The 17557-nt window shown below is 35.3% G+C and overlaps 3 protein-coding genes across 6 annotated transcripts; 2 read left to right on the top strand and 1 right to left on the bottom strand.

Moving 5' to 3' along the window:
• Window positions 1–385: 385 nt before the first annotated feature.
• LOC123213486 (beta-galactosidase 13-like) lies at window positions 386–4477 on the bottom strand. Its single transcript, XM_044632925.1, has 18 exons — window positions 4382–4477; window positions 4179–4291; window positions 4005–4071; window positions 3831–3923; window positions 3590–3733; window positions 3405–3499; window positions 3211–3316; window positions 3033–3117; window positions 2820–2938; window positions 2571–2732; window positions 2302–2489; window positions 2104–2213; window positions 1912–2021; window positions 1617–1724; window positions 1438–1542; window positions 1226–1371; window positions 792–1140; window positions 386–715 (listed from the first exon to the last, which is right to left on the bottom strand). Exons 1-18 carry the CDS (start codon window positions 4475–4477, stop codon window positions 590–592), a joined length of 2322 nt encoding a protein of 773 aa, XP_044488860.1. The 3' UTR covers window positions 386–589.
• A 2301-nt stretch (window positions 4478–6778) lies between these two features.
• Window positions 6779–11241, top strand: LOC123214572 (protein MCM10 homolog). Of its 4 annotated transcripts, none has more exons than XM_044634428.1 (11): window positions 6779–6942; window positions 7396–7576; window positions 7899–7973; window positions 8178–8415; window positions 8496–8620; window positions 9553–9586; window positions 9670–9716; window positions 9827–9967; window positions 10062–10126; window positions 10198–10243; window positions 10345–11241. In XM_044634428.1, the coding sequence occupies exons 1-11, from the start codon at window positions 6858–6860 to the stop codon at window positions 10502–10504; spliced, it is 1197 nt and encodes a 398-aa protein (XP_044490363.1). In that variant the 5' UTR covers window positions 6779–6857; the 3' UTR covers window positions 10505–11241. The 4 variants fall into 4 exon arrangements, 2 of the variants coding, with proteins under 2 accessions (XP_044490363.1, XP_044490364.1); XM_044634429.1 differs by having other exon boundaries at window positions 10204–10243; XR_006501851.1 differs by having other exon boundaries at window positions 10070–10126; window positions 10345–10407.
• A 2734-nt stretch (window positions 11242–13975) lies between these two features.
• LOC123214573 (rac-like GTP-binding protein 5) lies at window positions 13976–17085 on the top strand. The gene is made up of 7 exons (XM_044634430.1): window positions 13976–14320; window positions 15417–15504; window positions 15573–15682; window positions 15788–15851; window positions 16329–16393; window positions 16485–16550; window positions 16648–17085. Exons 1-7 carry the CDS (start codon window positions 14222–14224, stop codon window positions 16750–16752), a joined length of 597 nt encoding a protein of 198 aa, XP_044490365.1. The 5' UTR covers window positions 13976–14221; the 3' UTR covers window positions 16753–17085.
• Window positions 17086–17557: the final 472 nt, after the last annotated feature.

Genomic DNA, 17557 nt, shown 5'->3' on the forward strand with positions numbered 1-17557 from the left:
AAACTATAAATTATTTGTCCTATCAAATAATTTTATTATCTTATGACTGAAGTGTTTGTTATATTAATTAGAAAAGGAAGATTATTATACTTTTAATGACTTTGAATTTTCATCCGAGTTTACATGATTAGGATTTGTAGAAAACCGAACAACTAGGGGCCTTTGGTTTTGTTTTCCAAATTTCTGACTTGAATGTGAGGCTGCTTGCGTATGAGTGATATAGAGTGAAACATGAGTTGGAATCAAAGTAATTTTCCATTTATATTCTACATAGAAAAAGAAAGAAAAATGAAACATTTATAAGGTGTTTGTATATGAAGTGGGTTGTTGGTTTTTTTTTCACAACTAATTAATGAATGATTATATAGTAATTGCGCTGACAATATATAATAAATGAACAAAGAAAACTAGAAAATTGAGAGTACAATTGTTGAGAAGAAAAAAGATTGACCACTTGATTTTCATTTTCCTGTACAAGAATGTCATTTTGATCTCGTTCTAATTTTGATTTGGCCTTCAAAACTCGCATGCTTTAAGCTTGCAATCATGTCCATTACTATGATTAGCAAACTCCTTGCAACTCTTTTTTTCACTTCTGGTAATCGCACCTCGCTTGGATTGCTAGATGCTTTGTCTCATTTGGACATGGATCCAACTTATTTGTCAATAGATCTTTGTCAAATGGCACTTCACACCTATTCTTCCCCAGGCAATGCTGCAAATACAAGAAGCAATCAAAACTTCATAAACTATTACAACTGGTATATGTTATTATGTGATTTGATTATTACCCTTTCGACGACTTCCTTGGTAACAGGAGAAGTGCAGTTTCCGATGTTGTAGGCTCCACAGAAACCAACTGGAGTGCCATAGCTTGCAAACTCCACCTGGGTGATGATTTTGTTGGTTGGACAGTGCAAGCCAGCCACTGGTATTGGAACACCATGCGCCGGCTGCAGCTGCTTGTTCTTGTATTCCCATGCCTTCACAGGCGGTGGATGGTGTTCTGTTATGTAACTGCAAATTGTATCTCTATCCACCAATTGAATCAGGATCTCTTCAGGCTTACCTCCTTCCTCCTCCTCGAGAATAACCATTAGATTGTCTGTTGGCTTCAAAAAGGCTCTTGGAACATGGTACCTGGTTAACAACAATGTAAATTCACACTTATACAGAAAAGTACATCATAGTATACTTATGAGGTAACAGGTTATAGTATGCTTACTCGATTTGAGTGGGCTGGCCAAGAGGGGACAAGAAAGACACCCAGTAGCGGCCAATGTTCTCTCCATTGATCCAAATCATGCCTTTGCCCATCTTGTTCATCCTAATGGCCACAGTTTTATCACCTTCAGGAGCATCAAAAGTTGTCTGCAACAATGAAAATATGATCACCATTGCGAGATTTGAAGCAGATTTGCGAATTTTATGCAATACCTTGAACCATGAAAGAGCTGGTCTTTTTTCCTCAAGCTTTCTCCATGTCATCTTGCTTAATCCTTCCTCACTGTAAACTTTAAGTCTTTCTCCTTCCAAACCAACCTGCAGACACCCACCAATTCATCAAGGCACCGGTTTATCATTTTAGTTAGAAAATTTCACTGAGTTTTATATACCTGATGGGCCCAGTGATTGTTTGTAAGATCAAGAGTTCCTGTGTTCAAACCAAGGATCTCAACAGAACGAGGGCCAGCATATCTCCTCTCCATATAGACTCCACTGTCCTAAATTGGTATAACAAAAACATTTTCATCATTTTTTTTTCCAGCTAATTCAAGGTTTGGCTTGACATGGTATCGCCACCAAGTCTCAAACTTCCAAGGCTCATCCACTCAAGCCAACCCTTGAGGTCAAACATAACATTTTTATCATTGCCTACATTATGTAATATAAAAGTTATTGAATCCTTACTGGGAATCCAACTAAACCACCAACAATTACTATACTGTTGACTCCAGGCTTCAGGTTTATTGGCCTGCGGAAGACGAAGCTCTTTTCGATATGGCTCCCATGTCCACTTCCTAAATGGCATAGCCTCAATCAAAAGATGGAACATTCCTAACAATAAAACAGATTATATATTTGCAATTCCGTGGTTCTCACCTGCGTATTCTCCATTTACAAATGCAAGTAAAGAATGGCCAAGACTTGCAATCAACAGAACTGGGGAAGCATCTTGTTTCATTGGCAGGTCACGCCATCCCAAATCTATGCTGCAAGTGATGTAACACAACATATTGAATCTACTGGCAGGAGTTTGTGAATTATGCTATGATTCTGGGCAGTTTATGATACACTTACGTGGTGGCATAAAAAACATAATCTGTGGTATCCTTTGTCAGGCCAAAGAGCTCCAATGGACTCCCGGCCTTGTGTGGAAGTTGTTCAAAGGTTGGAATAATTTCATTGGTCATCTCCCAGTTTGCAGCAAGCTTTTGGTTTGCAACCTCCGATTTGATGAAATTTCTGGCATTATGCTGTGATACAATCTGTTCAACATAATCAACTTCTTTAGTTTCTTCATATCAACTTCCACGGCACCAATTGTAACACACAGAATTAGGACTCGCCTTTTGAGTGTTGAAAACCACAGTCTTGCAGTCAGGAAGGATGCTGATTGATTTAGCTGGTAAGTAATATGAATTGCCTCTGAATGTAACATCCACGCCCTTAATAGTAGAATTGTTTGCCAAGAAAGCAGTACATGATCCATCTCCCTCGTAGACTTGAAACTGCACATTTAAGTAACTTGACAATCAATATGAAGTTGTGTTAAATTTCTTTCACCTGTATTCAAGCTAGATTTTATGCATGTTAACCTCTGTATCTTCACTGGGTTTTTCAACACTAGGAGTTCCCCAAAGGAGAGCCCTCTTCCCTAGGTTTAAAGCCCTGTGTAAGTCCCTCAGGTGACCATATTTGGGCTCTCTAGGCAAACCTGTTAACACATAAAAGCAAGCAAATTTAGGTGCTTATGGGACAGCCTTAGCTCGTTTTCTGAACTATCGAAGACAAACATTTCGATAGGTTACCATATTCATCAAGAGGTGCCTCATCATAGTAGCGTGTTGTTACAAAGTGGGCACTGGTTCTACCAAAATTTGTACCACCATGGTACTGCAAACACAACCATATATGTGACTCATAAAGAAAACTGATTGCCCTTCAGGGAAATTAAGTCTTTCTATTTTGAATGAAGTATCTTACTACCATGTAGTAATTAGTTAGTGTTCCGTTCTTCGAAAAGAAACGTGCAGTTGAGAATGCTATATCTTCTGCTGCTCTTTGGGATGGTGGGTCTCCAAATACTCTAAACCTGTATATGTTGCAACAACAAAACAAATGCCATCAGCATTCTCTTCTCAGAATTGGGTCATTGACCATCATCTTAACAGAAAACTCACTGAGCAGTCCAATTCTCAGTCCACAGAGAAGGTTTGTTGGGGCTATTGGGGCCAACAAAAGTATCTCCACAATGCCTTCCATTGCAAGTATTAATCTACACAGAAAAGCCATGTGTTCATGAAAACACTGCAAACTTGTCTCTCTGTGTGTATATAATCTTTCAACACCTCCTAAAATTACATACCACAGGACCAGGAGCATCAATTTGCTTGCACATAACCCACGGGACTCCAACGTTCAAACTCAAAGCTAAGTTTCCTGCCCATTGAACATAGCTATTTCCTAACCTTCCATATGCAAGCTGAATTGTATTATACTCGTTTTCGATCTGGAATATGAACAAATCAATTTCAAATCAGAGAGGAACATATTATGCAAAAGAGTAATGTTACATGTTATTCTTGGAAGTATAGAGAGGAACCAACCTGTGCCAGGATGATAGGACCTCCTTGTGAAGCAAATAACTTCTCGTTTTTCATCTTATCAATGATCATTGTAACATAATTTTGCATATGGAACTGCAAATGGGAGAGTTTTTGGTCACAGGAGTAAAATTTGAATCAGTGGATCTGTGTTTTGGATTGTAAAGGTAAATTTACCTTGAATGGTTCATTATCAGACCGAAATGTGATGTTGGGGACCTCTCTTAGCCAGAAAGGCAATCCGCTGAGGTTTTACATTGACAAACCAAAAATATGAGAATAGACATACTGAAGCTTAAACGTAAACAGGAATCAAACTGGAAAAGAAAAAGGAAAATTTCAGAATTATACCCATGATTCCATTCAGCTTGGATGAAAGGTCCCACGCGGAGAGTTACATACATCTCATGCTCCTGAATCAGCTTGATGAATTTCACTATATCATATCTTCCTTCAAAATTAAACTGCAAATCCAAAACATTTTACCACATTAATCACATTTCCAATACAATTTCTCCTATACAAAAATAACTAGCCAGTCATTTATATATCACCTGGCCTTGTATTGGCTCATGGATGTTCCAGAAAACGTAAGTCTGAATCACATTCAAACCTCCACGTTTGGCCTTTAGAATAAGATCCGGCCACATCTGAAACCACAATTCAAACACAGCACAAACACAATCATTAGCCATTTTTATGATCCGTCTTTAGCTTTATTAACATTCACACGTTAACATACATCAGGGGTGCTGCGGGTGTAATGAATAGAGCCGGAGAAAAGAAGCTCCCTTTTGCCATCAATGATCAATGACCTTTGATCGTAAGTTACACCCTTTGTAATGATCTTGCCATGGCCAGAAGCAAGCAGGCTAAGCAAGGTAAAGAAAACAACCCACCTCACGTCCGCCATTGTTATCAAAGTAAAACAATTAGAAAGAAGAACCTCGAAGTATATTAATAAGATGATAAAGACAGACGGACAGCAGTTAAAGAGCCAAAACTGGGCCCTCCTGCATGAATATGGAGGTACCCGGAAGCTGAGAAACAATATTTGCTTTCATAAGACACAGTTTCGGAGAAGATGAAGGCAAATATAAGGCCTTGGAGAAAACCCCGGGTTGTCTTTATACTAACCTTGGAAGTTAAAAATGAGTTGGAGGAAGTCTGAATTAGGACTGGACCTGCTTAAGAGTCGGCTTTTGCGCTTCTACAAGTGTAATAACAGCTCGAAACTGGCGGGTAACTTAACAGACCTCTTTCTCTATGTTACGTCAGCATCCCTACCTTAGCAAATTGCTCGAGCGAAACTCTATTAAACTGAACTTGTTTCGCTTTCATTTAGACTGAATTCGAATTTAAACTCAACCAATCTCAGTTGAATCTTAACCAAACTATTAGCAATGGTGTACATTTATATGAAGATTTTTTTTTTTCAATTTCAAATCAATTTTACTGTATTTTTTTTGTTGTAACAACACATTTTCATTTCATTGCACCAAGAAATGTGATATCACAGTAACCAATATATGATCATAAGAATTAATTAAATGAAAATCATACTGTTATGGCATACAGTATTATTTACCGCATATATTATGGAAGGGTTGTTAAGTGATAACAGATGACACCTAGGCCTACAAAAAGCCTGGAGGGGTAAGCCCTGGCCGGGTTGGACCAATGGAGGGGACTCAGGCTAAAACCCTATAGATGACGAGTCTTGGGAGTGGTCTTAGAGATTGATCACAGATAAGGTGTTGGGCTAAATGTGGGTTGACCTGACCCATTAAAAACACATGGGTAAAATTTTGTAAATCATGGCAGGTGCTTTCTGGTCCAGCCCACGGGCTAATCCAACATAATCCACAGATTAAAAAAAGAAAATGAAAAAATTATATAAATATATAATATAATAGATTGACCTATAGAAAGAGGTCACGGAGACATAACTCAAGTGCCAAATATCGTGCATCAATCCTTGCCATGTCGCGATCATGCTCGTCATGCCCACCACTGTATCTAGTCCTAGAGCCTTGTGGTATGAGGGTTGATCTCAGGCCTACATTGGTCCTAAAGATTCAACAGAAAAAATGAATAAAAATTATAAATTTATTTTCTATTAGTAATTTGAAAAAAAAAATTTATTCCAACAGTGATTTCTTATACTACATTTTTACTCCCAAGTCTCTCTAATTCATTAAATTTCCCTATAGAGTGCTTATTTTATATTATATATTTTTTTACTCAAATTCATGATAAATTTTCAAATTTTCAGAGAACTTAGTGGTAAACGATTGTGCATTCGATAGGTATAAGACAATGTGGTCATGTATGGGTGCATGACTATAAAGTAATATATAAGGGTGTACAATTATATATAAAAATATATATATCTATGCATACAATTATATAGTAAAAAATTGCAAACATTAAGGGTGCACAGTCATGAAGGATGGAAAGGATTCACGACTGTCAAACATTACGGACACATGAACATCAACTAGAAGAGGAATGCATGGTCGTGACTAGGGAGCCTATCGTCCGTGCATATGTATGAATAATAAATAAGTGTGTATAGACAATCACACTATGCTATGTGTTGGAAGAAGGAATTAAATTGTGATACCCTTACTAGAGATTGTTTAAGGCAATATATAAAATAAAAATGTTTGATGGTATGAATAATGATAGAAACCCTTATTAGTTTATATTAAGATTGAAAATAAAAAAAGTTGTATATGAGCAGGAAATGACTAAATAAGTAATTTGAGCCAAGGGCTCGATCTTGGGCCCAACCAGGGAGCCCATTACATAGGGCTACTTTGAACCCTAGGACTTTTTGAAATCTTTTAAAATGGCCACTTATTTTTACCAAAAATACCAATGACAATCTTGTTAATTCCCTCCGAAAACAAACTGCAGTGTCAAACCCTCCCGCCACAAGCAAAAAATCTTTGTTTTATTAAGACTCGAGGGAAAGTGAAAACAAAACACAAAACACAAAACCAGTTCTTCCCTTATTTCGTAAACATGTCAAGCCACCAAGAAGATCTCGATCTCCTCCTCTCTCTTCAAGACCGGGTTTTAGAAACTCCTCCTGCTTCTCCTTCACCTGGTAGTTTCATTTGTTTTTTTGTGCTTTTAGTTTTTATTCGTCATTTTTGTACTATTTAAGCTGTAGTATTGATCTGATTTACTCATATGTTACAGCATCTATCTGGGTATTTATTGATTTAATCTAATTTATAATTTTTCAATTCATTTTCTCTTTGTTTCCATGTTACTTGATCTGGGTAGTTCTTGGTTCTTCCCAATTTGCAGTGCATTGGAGTTTTGTTTCTAATATTATTGTGTACATGAGTATTTTTATTTCATTTAATTCATGTATGAATTTTATTTTATTTTCTTAAAATTTATCAATATCGTGTCTATCTTATTCTAGGTGTGACTTGGTCACGGATAGATTCCCTTTTTTCAGAAAAAAATTGTACCTAGTGAAGTTAAATCTCAATGAATGAAGTCTATATATTTTATGTGGTAACATCTTAACGTGTATCTAAATTTGTAGGATATCTATCTGATGACGGATCTCCAAGGCAAAGAGGTCAAGTGGACATGTCTGCTTTTAGAAATGTTGTTAAGGACTGCCTAGATTATGAACCAAAACCCGTTGATAAAACTGGAAAATTGAACCAATCAAAGAACTTAAACAATCCCGAGGTTGAGAAGTTTTCTGGGCTGCGAATTAGGTAAATTTGATGCAACTTCAACTTGAAACAATCATAGAATTCTCTTTACAATGAAGTTTCATGTTGTTCTTTGTTGCTGAGGAAAAAAATTAGAAAAAATGTTAATGAACTTTTATTGTTTTAGGTTGTATGTAGCTGATAATATTGCCAGTGATTTGGTTTTTTTAAAGAAAATAATTGAGTTATGTAGTTGAAAGCAAAACTAAATGTAATATGAAAACTTGTTTCTGTTTTTCGGTGTCCATTTCCATGCAACCTAAAATTTGTAAAGACTAGATGGAAGCAATTCCGAAAATTTTCTAACAGGTTAAATTCATTTCAGGAACCAAGTTCTCACCCCTGCAGAGCTTAGTGAGCGCTTTTCAGATATCCGATTCGTTCGATTATCAACTATAAAGTACTTCTTCCGTTTGCTATGTTTATATATATTGTCATGGTTAATTAATAAATTCTTTTTAGTTATTATCTTGTTATTTCAAAAATGAATATGCTTTGGTTTTTGCTTTTAGTAATGAAAAAATGCTCCCAAACTGGTCAATGAATGAAAATATTGTATTAAAATTTCAATGTTATAGTAATTTTATAAATTGGATTCTTGTAGGAATTTGTTGGAAGGAGACACTCTTTCAGGTTGTTGGGCAACTGTTGGAGTTTTGATTGAGAGGGGCAATCCAAAGACTAGTTCTATCGGGAAGAACTATTGTATATGGAAAATTGGGTGCTTAGACGAGAATGCCATATCTATATTTTTGTTTGGTGATGCTTATCAGCAGAACTTGAAAGCACAGGCTGGAACAGTTTTTGCACTCTTTAATTGTACTGTACGCCGAGATACCAAGGTATCAACTTGTTCATATTAATGATTTATGTTGGTTAATATTTCATCAAAAATATTGAAAATCTATGTTTGATATTGCAGGGACCAGGATTTTCTTTGAGTGTGAGCTCTCCAAGTCAAACCCTTAAGATGGGTACTTCAGTGGACCATGGAGTTTGCAAGGGGAAAAGGAAGGATGGGATGGCATGTACAGTTGTCATAAATAAGTATGTTCCAAGCACTCCTTGAGTTATCTTGTTTTAGAATGACATGCCATAGCAGTTGCTTTGCATACTGTTTTGGTATGAAGTGATTTTGGTCATGCAGACTTTATGTTTCCAAAACAATCTATTTATTTCCAATCTTTAGGGCAAGATTATCAGAGATGAGTTAGTATTTTGCAATTTCAATTCAGACGCAATGTACTTTGTCTAATTAGGATGACTTTCAGTAATCTTCCAATTTGATTGTCCATGACACTGTGTTGTCCAGAGTAGAATTGAACAGATTGGTGCAATACCCTAAGTTCCATCTTGGCATGACTTGTTAATGACATTGCTCTTTAACTACTTTTCTGGTTGAATGGAACATGGAGGCTGAATTAACTTGATGTAGCCAATGAACTATAATAGAGTGAGGTTGAGTTGATTATTTTGTTAGGCTGATGGACATCAGAACAATCATCTCATTATTAAGTAAATAAGTGTGCCATTAGTTCTTACAGATTTTACTTGTTGCTTCTGCCTGCAAAACAGCATACTCTATATATACAATGTCTCTTTAAAAGAATTGATGAGTAGAGAGATGATGTCAAGATGTTGAGTCTTTTGTTCTGGCAAGTAAAGCTCATGGCCTTTTACAATATCTAAGTACTGATGCTCTGCATGTACCATCAACTGAATTATTGGTTCTTTATTTGTTGAGGAATATGAAAGTATTTCCTAACATTCTTATATTTTTTTTTACTTTCATCTCTAATGTCATCTAAATGCTAGTTGGCCAATTACCTTTCTGTAAGCAGCTTGATACAAATTTTCATAATCAATTAATTCATATGGTTCTGCATTCTTTTAGTTTTTTTTTTTTTTTTTTTGTTCTGGTAACTTTAGCTTAAATGTCTTTTTGATGATTTGACTTATGAGTCATTTTGTTGTTTTAGACGTAAAGGGATCTATTGCAAATACCATAAAGTGGTAAGAATTATTGTCAAAATCCTTGTTCTTGTTTGACCAATATATCTTTAGAGCAAACTTACTAATGGCTAATTTTTGAACAGAAAATATCAGATCAATTCTCCACCATGCGGACTGAATTGAAGGGAGGGTAGGTGATCAATTATTGGCATCATCTGAGTCTTTTGTTGTCTAGTGTTTACTAGTGCTCACTAATTAATTCTCCTAAATGCCTTCAGTTTGTGATTGTTTTGCCTGCAGTAACTTAAGAACAGCATTTAAGGATCCTTACAAACCAGAAGGTGTTTACATGGTTGACCCTCTAGCTGACAGATCAAATTCAACAAAGTCCAAACAGCCAGTGAAGGTGCTGTCAGTGGAAGCACTCAGAAACGCCTTAAGGTTTGCATAGATAGCATGGGTATATCCACTTAAATGATAATAATTTGTCTCCAATCATTGTGAATGGGTTTGATTAATGTTGTTGAATGATCAGCAATGCAGGTAAAGTGACAACAAATACACATTCACAAGGAATAAGATTTCTTAATGAAGTTGCAGGTATAAGAATGCAATTCTCACTGCTTTAAGTTGGGTGTGTTTGTTTTGAGCTGACGTATATTACTTTGTAGCTTCAGGGAAAATGGCATGTCTACAAAAAACTAGCTTAGACAAAAGGTAAATCGTATACTGGATTAAGCATTAGCCAAAAGTTGTGTTATGACTGTCAGTTGTGGGTTTCTTTCCATTGAATTGAATTCTTATCTATCATAACTCAGGAAATCATCAACCGTGAAAACAAGTTCATCTGGTGTAGACCAAAAGCCAGATACCAAAAGAAAGAAAACTGATGTAGACCAAGCATTGATGGACAAAACTAAGCAGGGAACTGGAAAGATGATTGAATTAAACTATGTCAGTTCAGACGAAGAAAATTGAGCATTGCTGTTAATCCTCGCCACCTTGCTGCATCAATGAACTTTTTTTAGAGAAGTAAAATTTTGACAAATTGACTTTTGTCTTTTATGGTACAAAACCATGCCTTGTCAAGATAAAACTTTGAAGAATTATCTACTGGTGGCTAATCTCTTGGTCAAAGTTTTAAGGACTGCAGATGTAGTTCAGGATTGGAGGTGTTAGTTATGATGTCAAATTATGGATGGTAATCTGCAGTGGTCAGCACGGATTAGTAGAGGAAGATTATCCTGGCTGTCATTCTATTTCTTTTAAGAAGACACTGCGCTCTGCAGAGTCATTCAAGATTAATTTAACCCCTTCAAAACAAATGATTGTCCAGCCCAAGAAATTCATTTAGAGAAAATAAAGAAATGACAAGGTTTAGCATGTCTTCCCATTCTTGTGTTGTATGCAGGAACTGTTTTACAATGTGAAGAATGTCAGGAACTCACCCTTCTCCTTTTCCTCTTATGATTTATAAACCCCAAAGAAAAAACGGAGAAAAATGATGATGATATAGTCATACCATGACCTACATTTGACTTTTCTTCGGAAAGTTACGTGATAATTATCTTGTACATGATGGTAATGTGAACCTGGGCATAGAGATGTATAGCTTAACTCTCTGCAGGTACCAATTTTTAAACATGTTATTGTTTAACCTTACATTGGAGCAAAAGAATCCAGAGTACAAATATTTTATCTGTTTTATGTGCCTATTATATTCGGATTAGAATTACATTATTGTTTGAAAATTGAAATTCATAGCAGCTGATAGGTAGATTGGAAGAGATCATGGCATCTTATAATGAATCAGGAATAGATATGTTGAGAAGATAGCAGTAGTGAGGTTGGTGATCCATGCACATGGAGTTGAGGCTGCTCCATGTGCTGTAGAAATTTTATCCCATTTTTGTTATGTATTTAGTTGGCCTAATTAGTGCACTGGTGAGTTTTTTTTTTTATTTTATAAAAACAATTAAACAGCTTGTCCATGAAGTAATTGAGTAGAGCATGTTCCTCAACTAAACACATATGGGGCCGAGGCTTTGTTTCCCTAGAAGGGAAAGTTGCAAATAACATTATTTTTTTATCGGCTAATTGCATATATGCAGCTTGTTAAGGTCTTGTCTAGGTAGTTGGTTTGGTTTGTGAGATTGGTCATTGGCTGATCATTTTGAGAAAGCAACTTTGATGGTTATACTAATTGTTTGACTTCTGAGGCTACTGCAAGCATGGAATGAATGTAATTACAGGCCTTTTATCTTATTTATTAGGGGTCGAAGGGTTCACAATAATTGCTATCTGGGTTGTTGCTGTAGTGGACCTAAAAACCATTATTTGCCATTTCTAAAGTTGATGACTCCATTTAACCCACCCTTAACTACTCAACAAACCACTTTTTTTTTCCAAAGAATAAAAAATAGCTGGTTCAAGAGTCTCTTTGACTGTGATGGGTCAAGCAATAACTCAGAAAGCCAGATCATGTTAACTAAATTATCTCAATTTGAAAGCCAATGACTCCCCACATATTAACTCTTCTTTATCTTTGCTTCATGAAGAAGGCTGTCTCACCCACCCATGACCCACCCACCCACCCACCTCCTGCTCGTAGGAATCACTATTTCTGGCAAATTTTATTACCATCCTTCTCATCATCAAAATCGACACAAATTACTATGCAATTTCTCGCCATATTTAAGGCTTCAATGTCCTTCAGCTCTTCTGATAAAGGACCCATCTTCTTTATTACCCAACAGAAAATTTTAATGCATTTTTTAAGGTTGTGAGGTTTGTGGTGTCACTCACTCCATCTTGACTTAAAATTTTAAAATCACCCGCTTAATCGCTATTTGGAAGAATTTTAAACAGTGTTTTGTTTTGGTTGGTGATTATTCCTCCTAATCTACTAGATTAATAATAGGCTTATATTATATATATGAAATTGTTAATAATATATCAGGACATTGGCATTGGGGTTCTAAAAAATAATTTATACCCACATGTGGGATTTCCTCTTCTTGCGTTAAATAAGGCAGGAGACTCAATTTTAACCGTGGTTTAGTGTTGTTTCAAATTCTTATCTATTAAGTTTTAAAAATTTAAATATTTATTTATTATCTAATTTTTATTAAATTTTATTATTAGTGTAAAGTGTACAAATATTATTTAATAATTTTTTTTTAAATAAAAAATTATCTCAATTTTTTACCCTAATTTAAAAAACTGATAATTTTTTCTTAACTTGGTTTTAAAAGTTACTTTTTCCTCCATTATATAGGGTTTCCATCTTTTTTCTATTTGCAGTCACCTTCTGGACTTTTGAAAAGTTTAGTTTAACCTCCCTTCAATTTCAAATTATTCAAAAATTTTGCGTACTCTCCTTTTGTCTTTGATATCTTCCTTTTTCTGAGATTGAGCCAACATCAGCCTTACCTTCTCTCTGGTGCTCAAGCTATCCACTGGTGACAACGCAACACGATTTCTCCTCTCTCTAACTTCGAGTATGATAGGAAGGGATGTTGGAAACATAGACAACAGAGGGAGATGTTGTCACTGAATAGGAGAATCAGCGAGGAAAACTTAGACTTTGTGCAGAGGAGATGCACGACGAACCTGAGAGAAAAGAAATCATGTCACATTATCGCTAGATGATAGCTCGAAGGTCAGAGAGAAGACAAGGTCGACGTCAGCTTGGTCTCAAGTAAAGGAGGATATCAAAGATAGAGGGAGAGAATATCATATTTTTGAGTAATCTGAAGTTGAAGAGTGAGTTAAATTGAATTTTTCAAAAGTCTTGGGGGCAATTAAAATGAGAAAAGGTGAAAACCTTAAATGGTGAGAAAAAAGTAACATTTTAAAACTAAATTAGAGAAAAACATTATCAGTTTTCAAAATTAATATGAAAAAAAAGAGATAATTGTTTATTTTTACATAAAATTATTAAATAATATTTTTACTTTTTACATTAATAACTAAATTATAAAAAATTGGATGACGAATAAATAATTAAATTTTTGAAACTTAAAATATAGAAATTTGAAAATACACTAGCCATTGATTAGGAGTAAGTCCTTCGGCCTGTTAAATACATGAATGATGTTCACGTTTCACCAAAGATAAACCTCTATTCCCAATTATATCCCAACAATATTTGGACTCTTTCCCTTTTAACCTTAAAGTCTTTTTGTGTCAATAAATTCAAAAAGCCTAAATGCTAATTTGAAAATAGACCCAAAATGACTTTTATGGTTCACATGCAAATTATTCAACCTGTTGTACCAATCAATCCGCAGCATTCAGAAATTGTCCTTCAAATGAGACATAAACCTTACCAAATATCAATGTTAAAAAATATTTATTTTTTCTTGAAATAATTAAAAACTTTAATTTAATTTCTGATAATATATTTTAAATTCCAGTTTAAAGAGTAGAAATTTGTGGGAGCCATGACTGTGATGGTTAGATATCAGTTGATAGCTAGCGAGAGTTGTGACTCTAGTACCCACCCACCTTCAACAGTTAAAACAAGAAGAGCTGAAACATTTGAGCAAAACGCAAAACACTCCTTTCTGTCTTTGTGTGCTAGTAGAGAAAAATGTTGCACTGTTGTTAGGGTTTTTTAAGCTACAAAACAGACAAACTGAGGGAGGAGGAAGAAGAGTGAAAAGATATTGTGCTTTGTACACGTGGCGTAAAATGAGTGCGTCGAGGTTCATAAAGTGCGTGACAGTCGGTGACGGCGCCGTTGGCAAGACTTGCATGCTTATTTCCTACACCAGCAACACTTTTCCGACGGTTAGTTGCCTAATTCAAAGCTTCTGTTTGGTTCCCGAGAAAATGTGAAGGAAAAAAAGATGAGGAAGAAAAATTTTAGCTTAAGTTTGCTTTGTGTGACCAATTTGCTTGCTTCAGTTGTGGTTTTGGTTTTTAAACTTAATTTATATATATCTTTGAGTTTTTAGTTTGATCATAACTCATAATACTATTGGGAAACAAACAGGGAAATTTGTTTTTTACTGTGGTTTGCTAAAAGCCTTGTTGCAGAAGAAGGTTTTTATAGCCTTTGTCATAAAAATCATAACTTTCATTAGTTCGGTTTTTGGAGTTCTATTCATTAGTTCTTAAATCGGTTAATTAAAGGGGTTTTTATAGCCTAGGTTGCAGAAAGTGTTGACTTTTATTATCTTGCTTTGGTGAAGAGGTATTATATCGAGTCTTTTTTCCTATTAACACTGTCTATGGTCTCTGATTTCTCGAGTGTGGAAATTTGAATATTGATTTTTGGCTTATATTTTGAAGATAACCTCCTGTTTAAAATTAACTAAGTGATGCCTATTTTTCTTTAGCATGTTATTGCAGATTGATTAGCCATACCTGAAAGCATGATGCTTGCTCAGGGTTAATTTTCTGGCGCTTTCTTCAGTTTGGTTTTTTGGCCCTCTGTCTAGTTTATTGTTCAAGAGTAAATGTTAAGCCTTGTTTTGTCAAGTCAAATTGTGTGGTCAAGCTCATATATTGAAAAATCTTATATAAGAAGTGAATATATTTTTGTTCCTTTTGTAGCTATCGTAGGTGCATTTTATCTAATGATATGCTGAAAATATCTCATTACATGATATTTGCCAGTGATGGGTTTCTTAGCTGATGATATAATTACATTTTGTGAGTGCTTCCCAGAATATGGTAAAATTGGAAATGCTAGATTTCGGATTTCCCTGTGCAAAGGTTTTATTGATGTACTAATTTAATGTTTTATCTTTGACTGCTATGGCCTATGGATGTGATTCTCTGCTGCTGCTTCCTTTCCTGGACTTGCTTTTGTAACATTTAATATGATCACAGATAATGATTATAACATTGAAAATTCTCTCCTCTTTGTGTTGAGAAACAGGACTATGTGCCAACTGTCTTTGACAATTTTAGTGCAAATGTGGTTGTGGATGGAAGCACTGTTAATCTAGGGTTATGGGATACCGCAGGTAAGTTCGTTTTTCTCCTTTATAAGAGATGGCTTATCATGGATTTATGTTTTTAATTTGTGTTACAGGCCAGGAAGATTACAATAGATTAAGACCTTTGAGCTATCGCGGGGCAGATGTGTTCCTGCTTGCATTTTCTCTCATTAGCAAGGCCAGCTATGAAAATGTTGCCAAGAAAGTGAGATTGGATTTATCCATAGAGACTTCTTTCCTTTCCTTTTAATGATGATATCTGAATGTGATGTGCTGATAGATTCTTTATATTTTGTCTTTGAATGTGTAGTGGATTCCTGAATTGAGGCACTATGCACCTGGTGTTCCAGTTATTCTTGTTGGGACAAAGCTTGGTTAGATACCACTACTTGCGATTTCCTCTATGTTAAGATAATGTTACTGGTTGCTAGTATCAGTTGTCTGTAGCTTTAATAGCCATAGAAAGCAATAGACTTTACATCCCTTTTCTAGGTTGGAGCTTTGCTTGCTTATTTTTGTCTTATGCATTTCATGCTAGTTGCATATGTATCTATGACATAGCATTTCTTAAGATACTCTTTTGAATCATTGATGTGCTTGATTTACTAGCTAATTATCAATTTTATTTTATTGGGATAATGGCTCCATGCTTACTTTTTGAAGGAAACCGTATTCTCTGTTATGATCATCTTGGAAATTATCAATATCAGTAACATGTTACTGTACTAGATCTAATCGATGTTTTCTTCTAGTTCATTGTCTTCTCTGCAGTTGATAGTGCTTATATTTTCATTTCATATGACATATATTGGTTTCGATTTTCTTAAAAGACAAATTTACTTCTTTTGTAGATCTTCGGGAAGATAATCAATTCTTTATAGATCACCCTGGTGCAGTGCCCATTACCACAGCCCAGGTATGGGCTGTTGCTTCCTTTATTAAAAGCCATATTTTTTTGGAATCTTCATAATGACTTTTGTCATCTTGTTTGTATCTGTATTTCGAAGGGAGAGGAATTGAGAAAGCTGATTGGAGCTCCTGTTTACATCGAGTGTAGTTCAAAAACACAACAGGTATAGACACTTCATTCATGTCAAAATAAATCATGAGATAATTTGTGACTGCCTTATAATTGACCGGATTTATGTTGATTACCCTTTGTGTTTACAGAATGTGAAAGCTGTCTTTGATGCGGCCATCAAGGTGGTTCTCCAGCCGCCAAAGCAGAAGAAGAAAAAGAAGAGAAAGGCACATAAGGCCTGCTCTATATTGTGATTCTTCAAAATAATTGTTCTATGGACGAAGCATAACCAGTTAGCTGTTTTATCCTTCTTCTCACCCTCGTTGTTTTTCTCGTCTTTTCCCTCCTGAAGGAAGAAGCCGACTGAGGTTTATAGTCTCAACTGACTGAACTAGGGGGCTACATAGAAGCATCATATCTTGTATTTTCCACTTTCTGGGTTGTGTTTCAGTTTGTATATTAATAATTCACATTGTGTTTGTTAACATGCATACCTCTTTGCTTCTTTAGGTCTAATATGATGTTTTAGTATCTGATTCTGATTGAGTACGATTTAAGAAACTTAAATATATTATCTTTGGCTTGAAGCTTTAATGTTGAATTTACTTGGCTAAATAGTGGCATTTTTATCATGTGCCTTTCCTTGAGGCTGCAGGAGAATGAGAAAGAGAAAGCCATTATAAAGACGGAAGGATATTATGGGTCTGTAGAATATTTTTGGTGGTAGATTATCGTATTCACTTACTTTTTATAGGGTTTTTAAATAAAAAATCTGTGATGCCCTTCTACATCCGTCAGTTTCATACCTTTCCAAGATTCTCAAAAAATGAACTGTTCTAGCTAATTAGCTGAGCACGAATATTTTTCTTTTTCGGATTGTTGGTTGTCAAGCAGCTGTCAATATGGTGACTTCCAGGAAGGTATGTTGCAGGAACCTCAGCCATTCAATGAAAGTAACCTTGATATTAAAATCAGAATTAAAATTAAGAATCCAGTGTTCGTATGACTAACGTCTCATTACCAAACTATCACTTTACATATGATTTTTATTTAGTATTT

The sequence above is a fragment of the Mangifera indica genome, chromosome 4 (assembly GCF_011075055.1).
Source record: "Mangifera indica cultivar Alphonso chromosome 4, CATAS_Mindica_2.1, whole genome shotgun sequence".
Lineage (NCBI taxonomy): Eukaryota > Viridiplantae > Streptophyta > Magnoliopsida > Sapindales > Anacardiaceae > Mangifera > Mangifera indica.